General features: G+C 38.2%; 1 protein-coding gene across 1 annotated transcript in view; it reads left to right on the top strand.

The window, feature by feature from the left end:
• SGSM1 (small G protein signaling modulator 1) overlaps window positions 1–27,868 on the top strand; it is a 1,353,076-nt gene that overhangs the window by 547,092 nt on the left and 778,116 nt on the right. Inside the window, exons 4-6 of the mRNA XM_044068489.1 lie at window positions 293–360; window positions 1,560–1,705; window positions 4,113–4,244. Coding sequence (XP_043924424.1) covers window positions 293–360; window positions 1,560–1,705; window positions 4,113–4,244 — 346 coding nt within the window. The remainder of the gene's footprint in view (window positions 1–292; window positions 361–1,559; window positions 1,706–4,112; window positions 4,245–27,868) is intronic.

Below are 27,868 nucleotides of genomic sequence, written 5' to 3'. Positions count from 1 at the left end.
AAATCTTACTGTGCAGCTCAGTAAATGTCAGTAAATAAATTGATTGAACAGGATTGTTGATCTATAACTGTAGAATGAATGCATTTTATGAAAACACTGTTATCCTAGGCTGATATTGCTTAATTTGTATTGTAGCTCAGATTATAATAAACTGTGTCATAAAATAAAGTAGAATTAAAAGAAATTGCTGTTACAAATTGCTTGAGCAATTTGCTTGTATTATTACTTGAAAATTCAAAGTATAACCTGCTAATTTCATGTGAAATCCATTTGTCTTATACTTTTCTGCCAGTAAATATTACGAAAAAGAAGCATTGCTCATGGATCCAGTGGATGGGCCCATCCTTGCCTCTTTGCTCGGTGAGGATTAACATTTCTTATGTTATTTCTACTCTTGTTTTCTTAGTTATTCTGTCTATCAGCAAAGTGTTCTGAGGCTTTATGAAAATTAAAATGCTGTCACTATTAAACTAATTGACATGTTGTTATAAATGTTATTAAACTTTTTATGTATACAAATTATCAAGAAAGCACTTGTAGATAAAGTGATTGCACTATTTTAAGTTTGCACTTTTCAATAACCAAGATTTGCATGCTACAAATTTAAATATCACAGGCGAAAATTTAAATAGCTTCTTTCAATGAAAAGAATATTATTATTATTATTATAATGATAAATGTTATTAGTGAAAAAGTTGCACTTGAAAAGGGTCTACATAATGGTTCAAAGCAGCAGTAATGCTCTACAGGGGAGATTTATCAGAGCCCTGGCTCTGTTCTGCTTTATGGTTACTTTTCCCAGTTAAACTTTGGGTATTGCATCACAATATGCAGTCCTTGATACTGAGTGTATAACATGCAGCAGCCCTTGTAATATTTGCAGCACTTTGATCTTTATTTGAATTTTTTCTAATATAAACATGTACAGACAGCGGATGGTATGCTTTTTTTACTTTTCTTTTTCCAACTTAACACAAAATTGTTCTTTTATTATCTAATCAATCTCTTGGCAATGGACTGTGCTACTGTTTTAAAATAATAAAGGTTACAATAATAACAGAAAAAAAACATAAGTAAATGAATAACTAAATGCACACAAATACTGTCACTGTGCATGTTAGTTAAGCAGGAGCTGTTATTAAAATTAATCTTTCTGACTCATTTCCTCTCTGAATAATATGGGAGGACTGCACCTCATAAGAATTACATTTGTACTTCTGTACATTTAGATATTGTAATTCTATGTCCTAAATGTCTTCACTTGATGCCTTGCTTATACATTTGATTTACCAAGTACAAAACTGACATCTAAACAGTACTGTATGTTTAAAATCAAGTGCCATTCAGTAATATTGCTCTGTTTTATTACACATTAGTATTACTGATAGAGTATATTAGATAATGTACTTTTTCATCACCTCATAAGCATGTGTGGTATTTCTGTATTCTCTGTTTAACCCATTTTTTAGTGTGCCTTATATATAACAATAACATCTATGTTAGATCACTTTCAGCTTGTTATACAAAATTAATTTCATTTACAATACTTTTATTTTCAGTTGGTCCTTGTGCATTGGAGTACACAAAAATGAAAACAGCAGATCATTTCTGGACAGACCCTTCCGCTGATGAACTTGTACAAAGGCATCGTATTCATAGTGCATATTGCCGACAAGATTCACCAACCAAACGCCCAGCCTTATGCGTGAGTATTATGAAACATCAGAACTATGTAGACTTAGTGATATCCCATCAACCCACCAAAGCCTAAGATATAGACTCAAACTGGCCACTCTGGTGGCGTAGAGGGATAAAGCCCTAACTACAGCTAAGCTGACCCAGATTTGATTAGTGGTCTTGGGCTACTGACAGAGTGGCAAGGAGGGATGGGTGTCCCCATCCTGGTGGTAGGGCACTCAGTGATCGCACCCCTTAAAAAGGATTTGCTCTGTGACAAAACAAGCAACCGTGGGGGGTGTGGAAAAACAAAAGTGAATAGGGCACATAAAAAAAAAAAAAACAACAGATGGAACTACAAACGGCCACACCCCCAGAATGTTCTTAAGATCCATGACCCAGGAATGTTGGAGCAAGTCTGGTAGGGTTTATGAGAATACTGGTAGAATCCAACGAGGCACTGGGAGCCAGGCTGGTATCAATGAGTTCTGAGGGGACCAAAAAAAGAGGGTATAGACCAAATTCACTAATGGATGTTCATCACAGTCACTGCTTTAATGAAGGCCAGGCAACAAAATGGGATAAGTAAGTTTATCTAGGTCCATCACTGACCATCAGAACAAGTCAACTGAACATCCTTAATCTGACTGGCATAGTTTGCCATGCAGATTATGCATCATTCATTCTTTCATTCATCCCTTTTTTCTTTCTCTTTCAGTCTCTCTGTCCAGTTATAGTACTCAGAGATCAGTATTTGAACATCAGATTATGTATTAATGACCTGGATATGATTTTGGATAAGGAATTAATGTCTAGAGGCCTGGTGGTAGCAGTTACTAGAAGCACTTTCTGTATCTGGGTAGCTCGGGCGAATGCTGTGTTCATCTCACCTGTGCTGCTTACCTAAGACATCTTTATGTGTCTGATGGAAGACTGCAGCTGATGTAGAATTCTGCTGTCAATTGACTAACTGGAGTCCCATCTATTGCCAGTATGCTTTGTGTTATGTTGGTATTGCAGTGGCTTTATGTCCACTGGAGAATTAACTACAAGGTGATATTTTTAACAAATCTTACCCATGACGCCAAGTCCCTGGATATCTTAAAGACTTAGCTCACGTGTACTACCCAGCTTGGCCACCTTCACCTTTTCAGGGAGGGCTTGTTGACTACAACATATCCTTCCTTTACCTGTGTTACTCCACACCTGTGGGACTTTGTATTTCAGTGGCTTAAGATGGCATGCTTATATATTTTTTTTCCTTCAGGTGATGTGTAAAGAACTAGCTGTTCCAGCAAGCGTTCTTCTGGTTTTCATAAAATGTTAAACGTTTGCATTTTCTATAAATGTTTACTTTTTAAAGTATCTGCTAATGCTTATCATGAGTTATTTGTTGGAATTCTTAGTATCTATATATACTTTGCACTGATTTTCTTAACTTATTCTGCTGTGTTTAGCTTTGAAAACTGTAATCAAGTCTGAGTTAAGCAGAATTCAGAAGTTAATGAAACCATACAGTTTAAAACATGGCAATATAATATGTGTAAACTGTGACTTCCGCGGTGGTGCAGTGGTAGCGTTGTTGCCTCACAGCAAGATTGAACAGGATGGGGTGCGGGGAGTGCCTTCTGTGTGGAGTCTGCATGTCCTCCCCACGGTTGGGTGGGCGTTCGAAAGACATGCATAAATGGGCATGCCTTTGTTGAAGGTTGAACGTCGAGCTGGCACCTCAGCGTTCATGAAAATCTACTGCCAATCATTAGCGGACCGGAGTTCCGCTGTGGTGACCCCTAACCAGGAAAAGCCAAAAGACAACAACAACATGTGATATGGCATGTTTACATGGGAGAGCCCTGTAGAATGGCTGATACTAATTTGTTGCAGAGCAACATGGCATTTCCAGATGGGCTAAACTGATTTCACAGAAGGTTTTTCTGGCATGTGTTATTTACTACTATATTTCTCCTGCAAAATATTTTATTGGCAAGATATTAAAAGAAAAATAAAGTTTAATGCTAGTTGTATTGTGTATGTTTTCAGACTAAAATGTCAAGAGCAGCTCTATGTTTAGCACAGTATCTTTAAGGAAACTCAGACTTTGTTATTGGTACAGTGTCTGGATAATGGCTTTATGTATGCATTGCTGACATTTTTATATTTAGCATTATTGAGATGCTGAAGGGTCCAAAAGAGGAAGCAGTTTTTTTGTTATTTATTTCACACTTTCTGCATTTATTGATTTGGTGACCACACAATGTATGGTCATCTGCAGCTATATGACTGGTCAGCAGTTGCAGTATATGGAAAAAAGCAAACAATAAGGACAATAAAAGTGCTCATGCCATTTCAAATAATCTGCAAGTATGAAGATACTAAATAATCCACACATTTCTACTGTTGCTGAATCACATGTATGTCTTGTTTTTTTGACCCAGATCCAGAAGAGACATTCGAGTGGTAGTATGGATGACCGTCCCTCCCTCTCCGCCCGAGACTATGTGGAATCATTACATCAGAATTCAAGAGCTACTTTATTGTATGGCAAGAATAACGTTTTGGTCCAACCAGTATGTAAAATATTTTAGCATACCTAAGATGTCATTTTAAACCCATTCTCTTGTATGTAATTGACTAAAGGGCTTTATTGAGCTACAGTTTATGAAACTGATGACGTAATGTAGGTCTGCACTAGCTTTCCATTCTTTGTCTTCTTTTGACAAATTCTATAACTTGCTAAAATGTTAGCTTTTCAAACTACTGAAAATAACGATTGTTATTTTCCTGCACCATTGTGTTCCCTTCTTGCAGTCATTATATAACATTCAGCATATGTTCATAAAATAATTAAAAAACATATGTTATGCTGTTGTGCTATAAGACATTAGGCTGGTTGGTAATAACATCATAACATTCAAATAATTACAGAGAAATGTCATTATTCCAGCATAATGCATGCCCATTACTGAATTTTTAAAATGTTTAATTTTGTAGAAACAGCAAAGGAAATTAAGTATGGCTTTCATATTTTCAGCTTTTTATTAAATTACTGTAGCAGAAAAAGAGGTTCAGTACATTCCTAGAAGCATGTCCATACTTTCCACTTGAATCTGTTTCAGGAAGTATTATATATCTTCATATAATGCACACTGCTATTTACCTTGAAATTCAGGATAACACTAGACTTGATTAAAACGTTTTTACTTGAAACATTTCATCATATAGCAGTCTTTGTAAGAAATGCAGTGTCTGTGAGACTTAGTAGTCATTCATCTCACTCTCACCATTTTGGCATCAGCAATAAACTAGCACTGCCTTTATTTGTTATAGCATGCTGTATCTGACTTTGTATAATAGTGTTAAATCTCTTCATTAAAATACATTTTGGAAAAAAACATTTGCCACACTACAAACAGAAGAGTAACAGCTCAGGTGTTAAGGTAATACAGTGAACTTATATTCAGTTGTAAAGACATGCTTTAATTCACTGACATTCTGTTATTAAAAAGAAGATAAAGGTAATAAAAGTATATGGCTGGCATACAAGTGACTGTCAGAACCAGCTGTGATGGGTCTTTTGCACATCCAAAAAACAAATGGCATGAGAACCAGTAAATCTATAGGTTCATAGGTTCATACGTAGGTACTAGGCTATTGGCCCTAGGGCCTATATAAGCCTAGCCAAAAAGGTACCCTGGCTTTCGCCACCCAAGAAAAGTATATTCCTGTGCCCCTGTCGAGCAGAGCCACAGAGGTGATCCCCGGGGTTAATTTCCTATTTCCCATTGAATCATCAAGATTTTTCTTGAAGAGTGCTAATGAGGAGCTTTGTTTGATATAGATAGGTAGTTTGTTCCAGAATAAGGGAAGCCTCTGAGACAAGAATCTATCCCTCCAGTATGTTCTGTTTATTGTGGTGACAAGGTTTAGGTCCCTAGAGCGTGTAGCCTGGAGGGATTGGGATTTCTTTAAGTGGAGCATTTCCAACAGCTCTGGGTTTGACGTAGCTTTATATGTTAGGCAGAGATCGCCTCTGAGTAGGCGATATGCGACTGAGTAAAGCTGGAGTTTTTTGAGACGGTCTGCATAGGGCATCTGTTTGAGGTTGGTAATCCTCTTTGTGAGGTATTTCTGTGGCCTTTCCACATACCAAAAGGAGCATTGTACGCTATAATGGGTCTAATGAGTGAAGAGTAGAGGGGAACAATGACCTCTTTTTTCCTGGATGTAAAACCTTTTGTGATGAGGTGTGCCACGTAGAAGGATTTCCTGACTACTGTGGCGATGTGATTATCAAAGGAGAGACTACTGTCCACCTGTGTCCCAAAGTCTCTTATCACACTTTCGGTGTTATGTAGACTACAACCTATGTGGTAGCTCATGGGTGCAGAGTTTTTACCAAAAGGATGACAATGCACTTTTTGGCATTGAGCTTGAGGCCATGGCTTTGACACCAGGTATCTGTCTCAGTGTGGCCCTTTTGTAGGATGTCCACATTGTTAGGAGTTTCAATTATGACTCCTAGTTTGCAGTCATCTGCAAACTTCATTAGCCAAAGACCTTCTGTGTTAGCCTGTACTTCTGAAAAGTAGATACAAAACAGGAGAGGACCCAGGACTGAACCCTGTGGTACTTCACTTGTCACTGGTCTGAATTCGGATTTGGAGTCTGCTACTTTCACAGTGTGAGTTCTGTCAGTGAGCCAGTTGGCAACCCATCTTGTGACATAGGGATTTATACCTAGTTTAGTGAGTTTATAATTCCAGAGTGAGGGATGGCATCAAAAGCCTTGGCGAGATCTAGATAGGCTGTGTGAACCACCTTACCCTTGTCTATGGCTTTGGTCACTGCTTCAAAGAAGTCTATCAGGTTTGCCATTTACAAACCCAAACTGGGTGGGGTCCAGAGTCTGGAGATTACCAATGTCTTTATTTATAAGTTCCATGATGATACGTTCCATGGCCTTGCAGACCAGGCTCGTCATGCTAATAAGGCTGTAGTTCCCAGGGTCCATTGTGGCTCCCTCTTTGTGGAGTGGGATGACCGTCACTGTGCGCCATTCAGTGGGCACAAAGCCTGAGGTGAGGCTATGACTGAACATGGTGCTTAGGTGGGGTGCCAGTTCTGTAATTCATGTAGAATGCAGCCTGGGATGTTGTCAGTTCCCATGGATGCTGTGATCTTGGCTTTGGAGAGTATGTTTTTTACCTGTGCAGCCGTGATTACAGGAACTTTGCATTCTTCCGGTATAGAGATGGGCCCTTTAGGGGGTGAGAGGGGGGTAAAGTTAGCACTGAACCTGTCTGTCAGGATGTTGGCAATATCAGTTGGTTCTGTATATTTACTGACATTGTGCTGTAACTCAGAGCAGATCTGAGTGTTGCCATTGAGATTCTTGACATAGCTATAGAATGCTTTGTGGTTGTCTTTAGAATCAGTGGCGATTTTGTTTTCGTAACTAGCTTTGGAGGATTTTATGAGGGATCTCAGCTTCTTACTGAGGCTGACCAGGGCGTTCCTCCAATCATGGGATTTTACTCTTTTTTGCAACAGTTTCTTTCTTCTGTTGTAGAGTTTGCTTATGGCAAGGATCCACCAGATTGGCTTCCTTTTTTTGGAGGATAGCATCTTGGTTCTTTTAATGATAGCATGATCCATGCACTCGTGTAAGTGCTTATAAAGTGCATTTGTGTAGGATTCAGCAGTCGTACCCGTATTGTCCATCTGCATGGGTGTCGTAAAGTTTTGCACTTCTGTCTTAAGCACGGAGTTGGCTTTGGAAAACTATTTTACGGTGGTTTCCCTAATTGGGGGTGGGGGCGGAATGTGGATATCTAGGGTGATTAGCTTGTGGTCAGATCTGACCAATCAGGAATTGACCTCTGGTGTGGAACACCAGTCACCCATGTTGGTAATGACCAGGTCTAGGATATTGCTGCCCCTGGTGGGGGTGTGGATAAGTTGATCCAAGGCGTTGGAATTTATGAATTCCAGAAAAACATTGAGCAAAAGAGTTGGCACATGAGTAGTTTTCCCAGTTAATGGTGGGGCAGTTTAAATCACCCATTATTAGGGTGTTGGGTTGTACCCTAATATTTTCCAGTGTATCAAGAAATGAGGAGTGGGAATCCTGGGGCATGGTGGGAGATCTGTAGCAAGTTACAATTTGGATTGCGGTCTTGCCCAGAGTTAGTTGAACTTGGATAATCTCGGATGCATTATGCTGAGCAACTAGCCTGGAGGTGTGGATATCCTTAATGAATATGGGCATGCCTCCACCTCTAGTGTTTCGGTCCAGTTTAGGTGGCCAAAAGGTGTGGTATGAATTATAGTCTGGTAATGCAGGGGTGATCTCTGGAGCCTTGAACCAGGTATCTCTCACTGCACAGATGTCAATGTTCTCTATTTTAAGGAGTTCCTCAAGTGAGTGCATTTTGAGGTTTAGACTTCTAGCATTGACAAGGATTTAAATTTTGCTTGTGGCATAAATAAGACATGTCAGCGAGACAGATATGTGCCTCAGAGGATCGCTGTGCACTGGAACAGGCACTCCATCCATGTGAAGCAGAGTCCATTCCCCGCCCTATTCAAATATAACTTTGATCATCAGATGGGAAATTGGAAATTCACCTGGGGTCTGGCCCCCATGTCTATGATAGACAAAGACAGACAGTAATGCCCTAGCTAACATATCCCCCAAATAACCTCTAGAAACTTCCTCACATCCCCCCATAAATGCCTGTGGTACGTGGGGACACAATTGGGTTAGGTTGCACATTTACACTTATAAAGACCCTGTGGTCATTAGCCTAGTGTATATACCTATGAACCTCTGAACCGTTGCCATACACTATTCTTTCACTGGAAATATTAGTACTGCAAGACAGTTTTATATTCATTACACTTACATACCGTATAATCACAGAAAGAGATAATTTAGAATGGATTTTCACTTAAATGTAAGTAACTGAAAATAATCAAAAACTCACTTGTAATGATGTAATTTGCATTCTGAGTAGTAGCTAGCCAGCTAAATGCAAAGAAGATGAAGAGACAAGGAAGACTTTCTTCAAAGCTTTTCTTCACCACTACTCTCAAGGGTAAACTACATTGACGTATTGGTAATACTGCATCAGCCATGATCAAGTAGTAATTATTAGTGTTGTGTACAGCTATTCACTGAAACATTTTAAAGTATCCTGTTTTTTTATTGAGTGATTATCAATTATCACCCCCTATAACATCATTGCAACATAATCTCCAAAACCAGATGGCTCCCAGCCATAGGAAGAACAAACCTCCTCACTACTAGTCAAACTTCTAGCCTGTCTCACCGCTAGCTGTGAGACTTATTGCATCTGCATTCACTTATAACCTCAGGGACCAATCCATTCTGGGCCCTTTATTCCAATACCCTGCAACAATACCCTAATGCTTCAGTCACAGCTTCCCCATTTAGGCACCTAAACGTTGGCAGTCTTTCCCTCCATACATCACAGAAATATCCACTTACTATAAATTCAGACCCCAATTCAAGCAATTTCTGTTTGAGCAAAAGGGATGTAAGCACCGCACTGCAAGTCCCTTCACCTAACTAAAAATCCACTTACTATAACTCTGGGGATACTCATTTCTGTAAGCAAACTTACTATGTCCAATGAGTGACCCATTATGCAGGTGTGGGTACAGTTTGTCACTGTAACACCATTCTATTTTCACTGTTATCTACCTATTCCTATGTTTGTACTATTTTTTCTGCAATGATATTATATAATTTCACTTATTTACTATAATTCTGTACAACATTTCTATTTTATTATGATGCAGTGTAAGTTAATTTTCCTTATTATCACATAAAAACTCATCTCTTACATTTTCTGCATATGATACTGTATGTCCTTGTACTTTGCAACCTGGGTGGAGGCTGCAAATAGTTATGTCTGAACACTGCCCTACCCTGAGTGAATGAAGATGATAAAGTGTAATGTGAAAATCATGCTCTGTCATTGATGGCCCACTTGGTTTGAACTCACTCAATGTGACAGGTGATGATTTTAACCATTATAGACATTTCCAAAACCTATTAGAAACCAAATCAAAACTATGCAGACTGATTACAAAATCCAAACAACTTAGATCAACAAGTAATCAGGCTAAAAAAACTTCCTAAAAGCTGACTACAAGCTCTTAAGGGAGGGTATCAGTAGCTTTACACCATCAACCCCCTCAGAGAATGCAGACAACTATGCTGAACAGTATGCCAATGCAGTATACAAGCACCTGTACAACTGCATGGACTCAGCCATACCCAACAGAACTAAAACCTGCTCCTCAAGGAAACACAAACCTGTCTGATGGACATTCTCTATCAACAGGCTTTACAACAAAAGGAAGAAACTGTTGTCCAAGGGTAAAAAGGAACAAATTCCAAACTGGAAAAACTCCATCCTCAGCCTCAACAAGCAAATTCGATCACTAGTGAAAACCTCCACAGCCAATTATGAATTGAAAATAGCCTCTGAAGCAAAGGGAAACCACAAAACCTTCTTCAGTTACATCAGGAACCTCCGTGGCAAAGCCCAAGTTTGTTCTGAATTAGTACTTAATGGTATCACTTACAACGATCCTGTTGACTTAGCCAACCCACTAGCAGATAGGTTCAGTTCAAACAACCCCCTATCCCCCCTACAAAGGCCAATTCAACATCCCCCAATACTTGTCCCCCACCTCACATCTCCATAGATCAAGTGTTAAAGGCCCTATGTAAGGCAAAGAACACAGCTTCCATGGGCTGTATTCTGCACCATCTCCAGCAAGAACTAGCTTCGCCATTGAGCACCCTATTCAACCATAGCCTAAGTAAAGGTTTCATCAAGCAGAGTGGAGAACTACCATTGTCATCCCTCTGCACAAAGGTGGTGCCACTACTGACCTTGGAAACTATCGCCTCATTAGCTTGACACGTCTGACCTGTAAAGCCATGGAGCGTATTATTATGGATCTCATAAACAAGGGCATAGGCAATCTCCAAGCACTTGACCCTACGTAGTTTGGATTCGTCAAGGGAAGATCTTGCCTTTTGAACCTGGTGGACTTCTTTGAGACTGTCACCAAGGCTCTGGATGAGGGAAAGTCAGTACATACGGCTTACCTTGACCTGGCCAAGGCCTTTGACACAATACCCCACTCGGGCATCATCGAAAATCTAACACAAGTTGGCAGAAATCCCTATCTCATCAACTGGGTGGCCAACTGACTCACCAATATGACCCACAAGGTCAAAATAGGTACCTCCATCTCCAACAGCAGACCTATCACTAGTGGTATTCCCCAGAGATCTGTCCTGGGAGCCCTACTGTTTGGCATCTACTTCTCAGAGGTCCAGGCAAAGACAAAGGCCTGTTGCTGACCAAGTTTGCTGATGACTGTAAGTTGGGTCCTGTCATTGGCTCCACAAATTATGTCAACATACTGCAGGAGGGTCTCACATCAACAAATGCAAAAAAATTTATTATCATACCATTCGGCAAAAACATTAATGGCAACTTCCTAAGCACACAACCTGTGGTGAGAGACTTGGGTACTCAGATTGACAACAATCTCACCTTCTACCATCATGTAACAATCAGAAAAACCTTTTACTTATTTTATCTTATAAGTAAAAGGATTGTATTCAGAAAAAAGGAGGTTATTTCCTTTGTGTACACCTAACTCATTAGGCCAATAATTGAGTATAATGCCCCGTTTGGTATGTACCTCTCCAAACACCAGCACCAACTGGAAAGGTCACATAAATAACTCACAAAAAGAATCCATGGCCTCCACCACCTGTCCTATGCAAACAGGCTGAAATCACTATCACTCTACTAGGTATCATACAGATTGTTCAGAGGTGATCACCTACAAGGCAAGATCGGACCCTGCCCTAATAGAGATGCTCCATATCCATAAGTCTAACTCCTCATGCATTACCTGCTCAAAAGGCCTAAAATCTAATATGCAACATCAACAAAACCTGCTGGAGAGACAGGTTTGTCTCCCAGAGGCTGCCCCATCTCTGGAATAAACTTAACTTATAAAAAGCCTTGTACTAATGAATTAAATGTTGTGAAGAATTTGGGAACATTCCCTTGTGGAAAATGTGCTATATGTAAACATGTTGTAAATGAAGTGAATAAAATAAATGGCAAAATTTTTGTTACAAAAGGCAAATATACATGTATGAGCAAAGGTGTTGTGTATGTCATATTCTGTGATTGTAACAAATATTATATTGGAGAAACAAAAAGAATGCTAGCAGATAGGATAAAAGAACATATTAGAGATGTTAAAAATAATAAAATTACTAGTCCTATTGCTGAACATTTTAACTCAGTGCACCATGGAAATATTGAGAATATAAAAGTGTCTGTTCTGGAACATGTTCCATTATATTATAATGATGTTGATAGGCAAAAAATATGTTAAGACAAAAGGAATGCATTTTGATTATGAAATTTGGGACTTTGCATCCACATGGAATGAACAGAGAATGTAACTGGCAATGTCTTGTTTAAGACTATGACTTTAAATATATTTAAGCTATGTGATTTGATAGTTTAATTATGTAATTGATTGATTACTTGTTTTTTGTATATATTGCAAGTGTTTTATGAGTTTTACTGTTTTACTCTGTAAAGGCTGTTGGCCGAGGCGCTAGAGAAGGAACTGTTCAACTAAATAAATTTTATTGGAAGGTAGAGCTGGGACTCACTGATAGTCTTTGTTGTTTATATATATACATCTTGTTTGCTGTTGTTTGAATATGACAAGTGAGTCCATGTGCTCCTTTCCTAGAATATTTAGAGAGACTGGTATGGAGATGTTTAATCGGAATGGAGAAAATAGCAACCGTTCCAGTAATTTGCCTAATGACACTGGTACATCAATGATAAAGAATGCAGTACCAGAAGCTACAGGAGACTCAGGCTTTGGTATTATAAAGAAATGGGAAAATTCCAGGAAGAGAACTACTACCAATCCTTTTGCTATGGTAGGCAAAAAGAACATTATTTCAGATAATCCAGATGTACAGGACTTGTGTTCTAAACTTGAAAGATTGATTTTTAAAGAAACATCTACTTTCTATAATATTGGCAGTCTTGAAAGATATATTGAACTGGATATAACACCTAGAGGGTTAAGGTCTATTAAGAATCCATCAACACCATTTGACCTTACTAATGAAGTAGAAGTTAAATTTCATGAACGATGGATAGCAGCTGCACATCGGTGCAGTTTAGAATGGGTGTCAATTTTAATTGAAAGAGACAATATGAAAAGACAAACTTGCAGTTGAAACTAAACAAGTTTGTGAACAACTGGTAAATATTACATCAAATTCTACATTAGAGAATTTCCTTTCAGGCATTAACACCAAATTAAATAGTTATGAAAAGATCTGGTAGAAAGAAAAATCTAAATTAACTAGAGACATTAGAGACTATGACCACAAGAGGGCGTTTGTATTTCCTAGCTTTCAAAGAAACAGGAGAAAGAGTGTCTCTTTTCAAAAGGAAATCCTGCTTCAGAAAAATATGCCAGTAAGAACTTCCTGTCTGGTGAAAGTGGAGGGTCTTCATGGGAAGAAGATGACAGAGAAACTTTTCCTAGACTGCCAGTTGCAGCAAACCCAGAAGCATTTCATAAAACCTACTCAGAATCGAATGGACATTATACCAATACCAGGAAAAGGGGCTGGAACAATCCAGAACGCCAGAGAGACTCGGGCGATGGACAACATAAGAAAGGTAGATGGACATAACTTACATAGTAATTATGTTGTTAACTTGTCCAGTTATAAACTAGACAAGATAGAAATGTCTGTTTTAGAGAAGGGTTTAAAATTTGTACCCACATGCTTACCTAAAAGTATGAGGTTAAAACTGAATTGTTCCAACTATGCCGAAAAATGCATTTAAAGGAACACTTCTTTAGATTAAATAAAGCAACTGAGTTAGATACTAACTGTGATGTTTTACTTTCATTAGATAGTGAAACAGAAAGTGAAGAAAGTTTTTATTCATGTGCATCGGGTAGTGAAGATGAAAACAATGCTTATGACTTATTAAATACACATATGCTTAAAGATAATAACTATTTTTACCTCCATGTAAAAATTCTAATATAGTACGTTTGAATCTCTACTGAATACAATGTTAGAAAAGGAAATAGAGGGCTTTATGAATAAAAAGCATACTTATAATCTAACAAAATTGAATGGGAAAAGTTGCAACAACTGAGTAAAACTGTAATATAGTCTTTAAACAAGCAGACAAAGGGGAAAATTAGTTATATTAAATTCTCATGATTATTATAGTATGTGTATGCAACATCTAGATAACAACAATGTATATTGTAAAACTAACATTAATCAGCTATGTCAAGCAGAAAAGGATTTTGAAAAATTATTACAGAAAGGTGTGAGATTACACTATCTAAGTCAAATGGATATAAATAGAAAAATAAATGTAAAGAACAGAAAAATTGCAAAATTCTTTTGCTTACCTAAAATTCATAAAGATCTGAACCGACCACCTGGTCGGCCTATTGTGTCAGCTTTTGGATATTTTACTTATAATCTTTGCATCATGTTACATGAAATATTGATAAAGAAAGTTCTGTTGTTACCTTCTTATATACAAGATTCATATGATTTTCTAAGGAAAATAAAAGATATATATTGGGGTGAAAATATGTATTTTATTACGGTGGATGTAGAGAGTCTCTACACTAATATTTCTCATATTTTGGGCTTGGAAGCTATAAAATTCTTTTGAATGATAGTCCTAAAACATATTATGTCCTGAACTGGTGGAATTCTGCTTGAAAAATAATTTTTTGAATTTAATGGCACTGTTTATAGACAAGTTACAGGTACTGCTATGGGGGCAGCGTTTGCACCAGCCTATGCTAACCTGTTTATGGGGCTATTTGAAAATGAACATCTTTATAGGTTGCCTTTCTTTCAAAATAATGTTCTAAGGTATTTTAGATTTATTGATGACCTAATTTTCATTTGTCATGGGGATTGGGAGACATCAGATAACTTCATTGATGAATTAAATAATAACAGATTTGGTATAAAATTTAGTGACATACAAAAGGGAAATCAGGTTAATTTCTTGGATATTTCGCTCAGGGGCAATAATGGCTTTCCCATATATACTAGTATTCATAGAAAATTTGATGAAATAAGCTGGAAAATGTGGGGAGATAGTTGCCATCCCCCCCATACGTTGTCAGCCATCCCCTATGGGGAATTTTTGAGAATAAAAAGACTCAATTCTGATATTAATATGGCTTTTAGGGAGGCCTATAAAGTGGCTGAGATATTTAAAAATAGAGGGTATAACCCAGATGATGTAGAAAATAGCTTGCATAGAGCCTTTAAACAGAGTAAGGGCACTACTAGACAAAATAACTATCAAAGGAGCAATAAATATGGGACTGAACAGGAGAGAATGTTTTTTGTTACAAAGTACACTAACTTCTCTATGATTGGTAATAAAATCATTATGGAATATTGGAATTTTATTAAAAAGATATAACATCACTGAAAAATATAAAATTAATGACATCATATAGAAAGGGAAAAATATACAGGACTTTCTGATACACAGCATTTATAAAAAGCCTTGTACTAATGAATTAAATGTTGTGAAGAATTTGGGAACATTCCCTTGTGGAAAATGTGCTATATGTAAACATGTTGTAAATGAAGTGAATAAAATAAATGGCAAAATTTTTGTTACAAAAGGCAAATATACATGTATGAGCAAAGGTGTTGTGTATGTCATATTCTGTGATTGTAACAAATATTATATTGGAGAAACAAAAGAATGCTAGCAGATAGGATAAAAGAACATATTAGAGATGTTAAAAATAATAAAATTACTAGTCCTATTGCTGAACATTTTAACTCAGTGCACCATGGAAATATGGAGAATATAAAAGTGTCTGTTCTGGAACATGTTCCATTATATTATAATGATGTTGATAGGCAAAAAAATATGTTAAGACAAAAGGAATGCATTTTGATTATGAAATTTGGGACTTTGCATCCACATGGAATGAACAGAGAATGTAACTGGCAATGTCTTGTTTAAGACTATGACTTTAAATATATTTAAGCTATGTGATTTGATAGTTTAATTATGTAATTGATTGATTACTTGGTTTTTTGTATATATTGCAAGTGTTTTATGAGTTTTACTGTTTTACTCTGTAAAGGCTGTTGGCCGAGGCGCTAGAGAAGGAACTGTTCAACGAAATAAATTTTATTGGAAGGTAGAGCTGGGACTCACTGATAGTCTTTGTTGTTTATATATATACATCTTGTTTGCTGTTGTTTGAAAAAGACAAAGGCTTGTTGCTGACCAAGTTTGCTGATGACTGTAAGTTGGGTCCTGTCATTGGCTCCACAAATTATGTCAACATACTGCAGGAGGGTCTCACATCAACAAATGCAAAAAAATTTATTATCATACCATTCGGCAAAAACATTAATGGCAACTTCCTAAGCACACAACCTGTGGTGAGAGACTTGGGTACTCAGATTGACAACAATCTCACCTTCTACCATCATGTAACAATCAGAAAAACCTTTTACTTTTATCTTATAAGTAAAAGGATTGTATTCAGAAAAAAGGAGGTTATTTCCTTTGTGTACACCTAACTCATTAGGCCAATAATTGAGTATAATGCCCCGTTTGGTATGTACCTCTCCAAACACCAGCACCAACTGGAAAGGTCACATAAATAACTCACAAAAAGAATCCATGGCCTCCACCACCTGTCCTATGCAAACAGGCTGAAATCACTATCACTCTACTAGGTATCATACAGATTGTTCAGAGGTGATCACCTACAAGGCAAGATCGGACCCTGCCCTAATAGAGATGCTCCATATCCATAAGTCTAACTCCTCATGCATTACCTGCTCAAAAGGCCTAAAATCTAATATGCAACATCAACAAAACCTGCTGGAGAGACAGGTTTGTCTCCCAGAGGCTGCCCCATCTCTGGAATAAACTTAACATACATGCCAAAAAGAGCACCTCACTGACCCTGTTCAAGCACAACCTTGATGAGTGGATGGGAAACCACAAATTTGTCCCAGGGGTTCCACCTGTGTCCCTCACTGACAGGGGCAACATGTGCTGTCTGAGGCTTCTTTTTTGGGGATATACTCTTGGCTAGGTTTGTAAGGGCCCCAGGGCCATGAGCCTAGTAACCTGTTGTGATCCTGTGAACACTAGTAGATAATCTTCCTCCAGCTTTCCTGAGACAAACAATTGACTTCATTGCAGTGCTTGTTACCATTCTAAGAAGCAGAAGTTTAAAATGGGGTATTGTCTGTAATATCTGGAAAGAGTGCAAAACAGTTATTTTCTTTAAGAATAGTGATATCCAACAAGTGCCAAATTATTAACCTTAGGCCCTTAGCAAAACTATTTGATTGTTATTTCCAGGTGCTGGGCAAATGATATCAATCTCCACATGGATTCAGAGCAGAACATGGCACCCACACAGATGTAATAAAAGTAGTGAGCCATGTAGGCATTAACTTAGGTAAAGGTCAGCATATTGTACGAGTTACCTTAGCTTTTACAGAAGCATTCTGTCTGATAGATCATGGCATCATGATCAATAGGTTGACAGATGAAGGTTGCACTTTTTCTTCTCTGAGATTATTTTCCAGTTAACCTATTTGGAAAAAGGAAAACATTTTTGGCAAAAGTTATTTTCAAACGTATACCAGTCTCCTGTGAAAGTTTTTGTAGGATTTGTCCTTGACCTGCTGCTATTCTCATTATATAGCAATAAAATGCAACTGAAATTGGATCTGTGTTAATTTTCCTAGTTTCCTGTGCATAGTATCTTGGTTTCATTTATTTTTTAGCAGATTTGGGGATTGGTACATAGACAAATATCAGATGCACCCCAAACCTAATGAAGTAACAGTTGCACAAAAAACTTACATTCCCTTGTATTACAGCTGTGAAAGACATTTTCAGGGAGTATTTACAGTGAGTCATATTTCTCAGATGTGTTGCAAACTCAGAGTTAGTATGTTTAGAGACCTGAATTGTAGTGGTAGGGGTGGGGTGGGCTGCTGCAAAAAGCATATTCAGACATGACAGTTTTTTGAACTTCCCATGGTGTTGAAATAGGCAGGGTGACTTTATGGACAACATGGTTGTCAGTGGGATTTCAAAATAGATAGAGAAATTCACCTTATAGTAATAATGTAGACACATAAACTGATAAATGAGATGCAAGCGGGCTTAATTCTGCATTTAGGCTCAGATGTACAGCAATAGACTCATTCTAAATAAAATGAAAATAAAGATGCTTCAGCTAAGCATCTACAGTCACTTTAAGCACAGGTTGTAAATAAACATCTGGCAAACACTGGTGCATTAGAAAAAGTGTAGAGCTGACAATATTTAGGAAACTTCTTCGATAAAACTTTCCATTCAAGGAGCAGATCGGATGCATAGTAAGGAAAAGCAACTATAAATCACATAGACTTTGTAGAATAAAACCCTTTCTGACAGCAAAAACTAAGTAAATAAACAAAAAGTAAATAAAGAACAGCAGCATGCTATATTTTTGTTATGACCTGCCACTAGTAATGTCTGCATTCTCTTTTGTTTGTTCCATTCTAAATCCCATTATTGTTTAGGTGGTTTACTAAGCCATATGAATAACTGTCACATACATGTTAAACACAGTGAATTTATAGAGCAAAATTCAGCCATTAAAAGATTTCATCACACTGTGCTGTAAAATCTTCACTCTCCAAGACACCATCCTTAAAACAGCCAGCTAGTGACCTGTAATGTTTAATTCAGTGTTGGTGGAGGATGGCAGTAAATTTCTAAACTCATTTGTAGTTTGTGGACATACTGGCTGTGTATTAGAGACACGAGTGTAGTACTGAGCATGGCTGAAACAGTTACTGATGTGATAGCTTGCCATACATGAAATTAATCTTTTGTTGAGCATCCTTGAGGCAGAAGTATTGTTCTGCTTGTGTAACACAAAGATAAACCACATGCACATAAAGCCAACTGAAATTCTTATGCAGTAGACAAGATCATAGCAATACACAGACATCCATGATCCCATTGCATGACATCATACAGTTTTCATAAATTTATATTGGGGCAGTTCTACAAAGGAAGAAAATTAATAAAAAATGTGGAGTAATACGTAACACTTAAAAATGTGCCTCTAGAAACATGTATTTGATATAATTTAGGTAACTGACAACTGACTTTTTAAAACCCTCTTGGTAGAGTGCACAAGACCAAAGTGCACTGAAATTTAGTAATGTTGGAGTACATTATGTTACACCTGCAAGAGGGGGCCTTCTCTGCCCATAAAAATTGTGGTGAATTGTGGTTTTCAGTGTTGTAGACTCAGATGAATGGACTTCAGGTATTTGGTCATCACATTATATGAACATCATTTCCAGTAGAGGAAGAAGTGAAACTGCCACAGTGCTGAAAACAAGGCTTTTTGCAGTTATTGGTTTCCAAAATTATGAGTAAAAGTACATGACAGTTGGGTCTAGACTTCATCTCATTGCAACTTCATTCATTTTTATTGTAGTGCTTTTAATGAAGCATTTCAGTATTAATTAACACAAACAATAATAATGAATGTTGACTGAGAAACAATCAAAATGCCAATGCCCAAGGATGCTGGTCACATAAATGTCACTTGTCAAGTTTATTCATGATGTATGGATTTCAGGAGCAATACAAATGCCAAACATATTTCCTTACAAGGATCTTGTAGATATTATTGTGATGTCCCCACACTGGGCCAGTAATCAATGAGCCTGAATCTTCATCACTGACACTGGAGAGGAATGTTCACTTGGAATACAAATGGATACACTCAGTATTTCCAAATACAGACATCTCTGCATTAAGCACAATTTCCCTTAAGAGCACATGGGGAACACACTCAGTCTGGGGTCTGCATTTTTCTGTCTTCCTCCAGGTCCCCAATAAGGCACCCTACTGGTATAGATGTAGGGTTAGGTCCTCAGCTGAGTGTCTAAGCCAAGTCCTGAGGTACCCTGTCTCTGAAACCAGTGATTTGTGCCCCTGTTTCAAGTAGCTCACACACACACACACACACACACACACACACACACATATGCACACATGCACATGCACACACACACACACACACACACACACACACACACACACACACACACACACACACACACACACACACACACACACACTGTGAGATTTGATTTTTCACACATGCACACCTGGGAAAGGCTGGCACAGATTTACCTGCTATGCCCCCTTCTTCCCAGAGTATAATGTAGTTATCCCTGCCACCAGACATTCCACAATCAGCTACACTAAGACCCTTAACAAAGGGTGTTCAATTGTATGGTGTATTATTAACACTAATACAAATGGTAGTAGTTGACCAAGACAGTTAGGCCTTCAGGACTGGTCCACACAGTGCTGCCAAATAAATATAAGCACTCTCAAAGGTTAAATACTTTTTAAAAGGACCGGCCACAATAAAAAGTTTTAAATATATTTAATAGTAACTAATAAAAGAGCATGGAAATACTGAATATATTTTTACAGTAAACCACAGAGTTCAAATCACAGGAAATATTGAATGTAACATTGATGGACAGACTCAGACAAATAAAGAAAAACAATATCTGAACTACGCTCCACTATATTTTCCTGACTGAATCTAGGAGATGATATGGTGAATGGGGTCTATATTAGAACACCGAACATTCAAAATGTCGAGTGTTCTAATATCAAACCCTAGCAATCGAAAAAAAAAAAACATTGAACATTCGGAACAGCAAATTTTTTCCTACGGAATAAAATTGCTGTTCCAAAACACATACAACACAAGCACACCAAACAAACAGCAATCCACACACATACGCCTAAACTCTAACACCTAAACCTACACTAAACTATACAAACACCACTAACTATCCACTTACCTTAACCCAAACCCTAACCCTAAGGTCCGTCACTATCACACAGTCACCTCACCTGCGCCCTAACCCTAACTCACCTAACCCGCTCTAACCCACACGTCCACAAGATCGCACACTTACCTGACCTGCGTCCTAACCCTAACTCACCTAACCCACCCTAACCCACACATCCACATAATCTCACACTTACCTGAACCTGACCCGTAACTTTCCACCAGCACACTGAAAATACTGAAGCAACAGAAACGGACAACCAAATTCTTTCCCTAGGAAAGAATTTGGTTTCCTGTTACTTTGATATTTTCAGCGTTCACTGAAAATGGGTCGATATTAGAACACCCGACATTTCAAATGTTTGGTGTTCTAATATAGACCCGTGAATGGTCCTAGTTGTCAGGCCTAAGACAGCATACTCAGTAGTGAGAGATTTCTCTTTGTAATATCTAAAATTTCCAAGATGTCTGGCAGAATGGCCTCATATGGTCATCTGACTCTTAAGTTCTCAAACTATTCATCTTTGATGCTTGAGACAGGATGTTCACATAGATGTGATTAGATGCATATCTAAAGTTGTGCTAATGTTTATGGCAGTGCTTGGGGCTGCCTCTCTTTCTACTGAGCTAATAAATAAAGGCTTCTTCCAGACATGCCATCTCCAGTCCTATTCAGAGCTGTGAATAAACACTTCCATGGTCCAACAGGTGGTCCAATTAAACAAAGAATTAAACTTGCTGTTTAACCCCTTCTCTTCCAGTGTCCTTTGCTAACATGTATACATGCAGACACACATATATATTATTTCTCTGTCCAGCAGGACCCACCATTGATACATTTTTTAACACTAGCAACTTTACAAACACATTTTTATTTTCCAGTGCCATACAGTTCTAATACATTTATAACACAAACATGTTGTATAACTCAGTTTGATATTCAAAGGGCATATCATTCTTTACATAACTCCAGTTGGCTATGCTGGCACTAGCCCGTATCATCACAATTATTGTAGCATAACTCTTATCCTTGTTGATCTTTTCTCTAACCTCTTAAGCCTAGAGAAAATTGATTTATTTTACCCTAAAGGCTGTCTTCTCTTGGCCTTCACAAACACTGCACCACTAGTGCTCTGTTAACAAATTCAGATGCAGTAGTATGGGGTTTGACCACCCAAGGTCTTTAAAGCTAACAGTCTATTAGAAGTATTCCCATAAGACATAGCAAAGTCTCAGAGCATGTTGCAGATGGTACCTCAAAACAAATGCCTGACACCAGTATTAAAAAAAAAAAACTTCTGGTTCAACATGAATACTGTCAGTGGTAAAAGCCCAGAGGTGAGTGTTTATAATGACTTTCTGAACACTTGCTGAACATGGATGAGGCTCCATTATTTAAACAGAGCAGTCATCACTTCTTCAGTGATGCTTAGAAATGTTTACATCTCAAGGAAAAAATAAGAATATATACAGGTGTGTAAATGATACAGGTAACAATGTGGCTCAGTTACAACAAAGCCCAACAATGTATATATACAAAAAATAAAGTGGTCTAAAGTACACTCATTCCAGTCTGCTGCCTAGAACTGTTATAAGAAATTACTCAGAGTAGAAAGATGGTTGAAGAATCTCGGTACAAAGTGCACTCTAAGGACAGGTCATGCATATCTAAGTTTCCATAGGTTGCAAATCTGCACAGATTGCTAGTAGGTCATTAATGAGAATGTCTGGTTCTGAGAGGATAACAGATTTCTATGCATATTTGTTTGTCTGACACCTGGTCAGTACTGCAGTCAATGCTTCAGTCACTGTATATGTAGTTAGGAATGGATATGCTTTTTCTCTGACTTGATCATAATGACATGAAAATGAGAACATTTTCCCCAGTGTCTGAGAGGATTGGAAGGCCAAAGAAATTCAGTTGTAGCCAGAATCCTAACAGTTTGAAAATGTAAATGTTCCCGACCCCCCCCCCCCAAAAAAAAGAAATTCCCAACACGCAGGTACTTCCATTTTCTGCATGGCATCTTGTCTGTTCCAAAGTAGTAGCTACTGCAACAAATTTACTAGATTATGGCAGTCTTCTGCAGGAATAAGGGGTAAAGAAGCTGATTAAAAATTGTCCTACACATCTAAAGTTAAAATATATATTTCTAGTAGAAAATGCAAAAAATATTCAACTCTAAAACTGATGAGTAGCAGCTATAACTTAAAAGTATTACAGATATAAATACAAATGTGATTTGCATGTTCTGACAGTATCCTTTGAGTTCACACAAAGTAAATGAATCACTACATTCACAAAGTTCATTATAAAATGTTGTTAAACATGAGAGTTTGATTCTGAAATACGCTTGCTCATTTTACATATAATGTACTACATAACATTTAAGAATATTTTAAAAACACTCCGGTATGTAAATGTCTTAAACAGTGTAAATATGCATGTGACTATATAACGAGTGTACCAATAATCAGAATTCTGTACAATGTTGTTTTGTTGCCACCTAGTGGCTAACAGCATGACATCATAACCAAGTAATGAATTCCTAATTAGTAACATACACAGTGGAGCATTATCATTTTTTTTATTTTCTTTTCTTTTGGGGGTTAAATTGCTACAGGCTTAAATGTAAGCATAACTAATCAAGCACTATATAACATTCTAAATCATAATTATTTTCTGGTACAGGATGGTAGAACAAGGGATACTGAAGATGAATCTATGCATGATTATGTCCCTTACAGTGAAACTATTGAATAACACTCATGCATGGGTACCAGGCGTAGGATCACTACACCAGTGACCAGTATTCTAAGTGCTGATCGATCGCTACACCAGTGACCAGTATTCTAAGTGCTGATCGATCGCTACACCAGTGACCAGTATTCTAAGTGCTGATCGATCGCTACACCAGTGACCAGTATTCTAAGTGCTGATCGATCGCTACACCAGTGACCAGTATTCTAAGTGCTGATCTCTAATGTGCTTTTTCAGGGTTAATGCTAGGAAGAAAGGAGCTGTAGTGTTTTGGGTCTTCCTCTTTTCCCTGAGAAAGTGTGACCATGGATATGCTATATATAAGTAGCAAGAGGTGTAATCATGACTAGAATGAGTAAGGGTAGGGCTTTCTTTAGTTAATGCTGGTACATGTGTGGTTAATGCCATAGCAACTGTCTATGGAATACCCTATCAATCATCTAAACTTTTCACATGGTGTGCACCACCAAACTACTATCAGTGCCAATGTTATTTCTGACTCATTCTAGACTTATGTCTGCCATGTGTTAGGCCCCAGTTGCATTTGGCTTGCCACCATACTAGCTTACTTGCATAGTGGGAGGAAACCTGATGGGTTCAGATGCAGAGAACATGTATGAGGTTGAGGCCACAATCTGTAGCCAATGACAGAGTTCATGCTGGTGGCTCAATGGACACCAGTTACTGACAGGCCAGATGCAGAGAAGCAGCAGACCACAGATAACCCCCCTTACATCTTCTGTAGCTCTAGAGTGAGGGACTTAATACCATGCAGTAGGAATTCATCAGTCCCAAAAAGTAAGCTGAGTTTATAGCTGTGAATTAAGCAAGACAATTTCTTGGTATCAGTCTCCTTAAAATAGTTTATACATATTTTGTATAATAGTTCCTAAAATCGATTACTGAAATTAATGCATGTTGGTAAAAGACCAAAAATGCCTAAATAAGATGAATGTAATAAACTGAAAATGAAAATATCTTTAATAACTGTAGTTTAATTTCCTTGTACTGCTTTCAGATCAGCCCTTGTTCTGGATAAGAAGAAACCACCACGCCCTCTCCTTCTACTTCTAAGACCACTCACTACCATCTCAATTCAACTCTTACTTTATGCAGATATTACTATCTCTTATTATTATTAATAATAATAATAATAATAATAATAATTTACCTCTGCCCCGTACCATCTACTAACCTACATACCTCTCAACTGTCCAGATTTTTGCCTGATATTTTTGGTCTGTTCCTCATAAAACTTGTGGTTTTCTAAAGTCAAAGTCAAAGTAAACTTGATTGTCATTTAGAACTACACACTTGTAGCCTAAATGAAATTTTGTGCATCAGCTACAATTCCTGAGATTACAAGAAAAGTGAAACAATACATACAAGTAGAGTAATAAATATAACTAACAAATGCAATACTACTCCTAGTACATGCAAGAAAGAGCAGAGACATTTACCAACACTCATATATGAAAAGAATACCCTCCTCTGAGTTAAATTAACTACCCTATTTAAGTAATACAAAACATACTTCAGATTGAAATGCCTAAGTTATTTGTCTAATATTGCACTTGAGTGACTTAAAAAATACTGTCTATGGAGATAATAAATAAATATTATACTTACTTGGAATATATGTAAGTATATACTGCACAAATAAATAAAAATTGACATATTATGCATGCAGACCCCTGGGACTAGTGCCCGAGTTCTGAAATCTAATCACTGTAGGGTAGAAACTGTTATTGAATCTTGTAGTTCTACAGTGGATGCTGGGATATCTCCTGCCCATTGCCAGATGCTTAAGCAGTCCTTACGCAGGATGCATGTTGTCCTGTATTATTTTGGTGGCCATTCAGATGCTTCTTACAGAATAAAGATGTTGTATTGATGGAAGTCCGAAGCCTGTTACCTTCTCTGCAGCCCTCACCACTCTTTCTAGTGCCTTCCTTTCTGTAACTGTGCAGCTTCCAAACCACACTGTGAAGTTGCAGGTGAGGATGCTCTCTATTGCACCTCTATAGAGGTGGAGAGAATATGAGGAGGAAGCCTAGCTTTTTTCATCCCTCTTAAAAAGTGAAGGCATTGGGGCGCATTCTTGACCAGTTGTCTGGTGTTTCCCAACCACGAGAGATCCCCTGATATGTTTACATCCAGGAATTTCATATTCATAACCCTCCCACACTCTCACCATTGATCCTGAGTGCTGGGTGGTTTGTTCTCCTTTTCCTTTTATTGAAGATTTTCTTTTTTGCTTTTCTAGCAAATAACTTATTATTGAAGCCACTAAATAATGGAATACATTTGAATTTCAGACTTAATATCTTTCAGAAAATACATGCTAATACAAATCCTGTACTTTTAACAACTTTCTAAGTTTATAAGAGCAATATTTAAAGTATGTCCCTATTTTGGGGCCCTTGTCCCCTCATTATTTTAAGCTTTGTCCATATTTCTTGCACTAAGAGGTTGAGAGGCATGCTAAGCAGTCACATTCATTCTCCTTCCTCCCTGTTTCCTCACCTTTACTATAAGAACATTTCTGAAACTAAAACCAATTTAGCTGCTGACCAACTTCCAAAAGATTGCCTACAAAATAACAGGTAACACCATGCTTTCCCTGTATCCGTACTGATAAGCTGATCCATATCTAAGAGATATGTCCCATCCAAGCCACTGTCATGGAGTAGAGGGGTAAAGCCCTAATTACAACCCAGCTGATTCATGTTTGATTAGCAGCTCAGACAACTGACACAGAGTGACAAGGAGGGATGAGCATGGCCATCAGATGTCTGGGTGGATGGGTCCATGGATGCCTGCAGTGACAATCCCTGGTGAAGGCTGGCACATCATAAGGTGGGCATGCCTACAAGAGGGCTTTAAGGGTGGAGATATGGCTGAGCTGCTGTGGAGGGGGGGTAAAAAGGTGCACATCTCCATTGCATGTCTGCCTCCAGGATAACTCTGGATCCACAGTAGGGAGGGGGAATCAAAATGGATAAAAAGTACCCCCCCCCCCCTTGACAGATGAATAGATGTACCAAGCCCTCAAATCCCTTGTTCTATGACTAGTGACAATGTTGCACTGGATTAAGTCAAGGGAAGGGGGTTAGTAGGTAGTAATTCCAGCAAGGACAGGTACCAGGGTGCCAGGCCAGTAAAAATGATGGGCAGAGGAGGAGGGAGCAAAAAAGGAGCAAAAAAAAAGAGAGAGAGAGAGATATGTCCTATCCAGACAGTGCAGTGGTGTAGCAGTTAGAGTTGTCGTCTCAAAGCAAGAGGTTCTCTAGTTTGATTCTCAGCTGGGGTGCCTTTTGTGTGGAGTCTGCATGTCCTCCCTGCTTTCATGTGGGTTTCCTTCTGGTGCTCCTGTTTCCAACCACATTCCAAAGACATGCATTACGTGGATTGGCCACTCTAAATTAGCCCTAGGTGTGAGTGTGTGTGTGTGTGGGTGTGTGGTGCACCCTCTGAGGAGGGTTGGGCCTCTCCCTGCATTTGTTTGGGTTTCCTTCTGTGCTCTGGTTTCCTCCCACATTCCAAAGACATGCATTACATGGATTGGGCATTCTAAATTGTCCCTAGGTGTGAGTGTGCACGTGTAGTGCACCCTCTAAGGAGGGTCAGGCCTTGGGCTAGCAACCTGATATTGTAAAACCCATACCTGCTACTGAAACAATTAATGCTGAATGCATTGAAGCTAATACAGGATCCAGTATGTCCCATACATCTGGAAAAAAAATTTATATAATACCATTCCACAAAGGAGGCAAGTCAACAGACTTTTCCAACTCTAGAGCTGTTGCCATCGTATCCCCACTGTCTAAATTACTAGAAAAATGTATCCACTTGCAACTTATGCAGTGCATTAACTCTTAACCTTCTCTCCAAAACCAAGCATGCTTTTAGACTGCACCACAGTACGACCACTGCTCTCCTTAACTTTAGCAATATAATAAAACAACATAGGCATGATGACGACCTGTTATCTTCACTATTCTTAGATTTACCTAAAGCATTTGACATCAAATTCCATCAACAGCTTCTTACTGAGCTTTCTTCCCTCAGCCATACCCAGCCTTTTTACTCATGGTTCCATAGCTGTCCGACTGGCAGGCAGCAAACAGTCCAATAGGAACAACATATCTCCTCCTTCCTACCAGTCACTGTTGATGTCCTACAGGGATAAATATTAAGCCCCCTCTTGTTCAATATTTTTATAAGCAAATTACATTCCGCCTCCCACCTCACTAGTGTAGTTCAATATGCTGATGACTCATAGATTCATAGATGCGTACTAGGCTAATGACCACTAGGGCTGTTATAAGCCTAGCTGTGCATCCCAAATCTCTAACAAGTTCTTATACCCTTGATAAGAGTAAGCAG

The sequence above is a fragment of the Protopterus annectens genome, chromosome 4.part0 (assembly GCF_019279795.1).
Source record: "Protopterus annectens isolate FY-2018-M chromosome 4.part0, PAN1.0, whole genome shotgun sequence".
In the NCBI taxonomy this organism is placed as follows: domain Eukaryota; kingdom Metazoa; phylum Chordata; order Ceratodontiformes; family Protopteridae; genus Protopterus; species Protopterus annectens.
The sequence above is the reverse complement of the archived record's forward strand: the minus strand, read 5'-3'. Positions and strand labels throughout refer to the sequence as shown.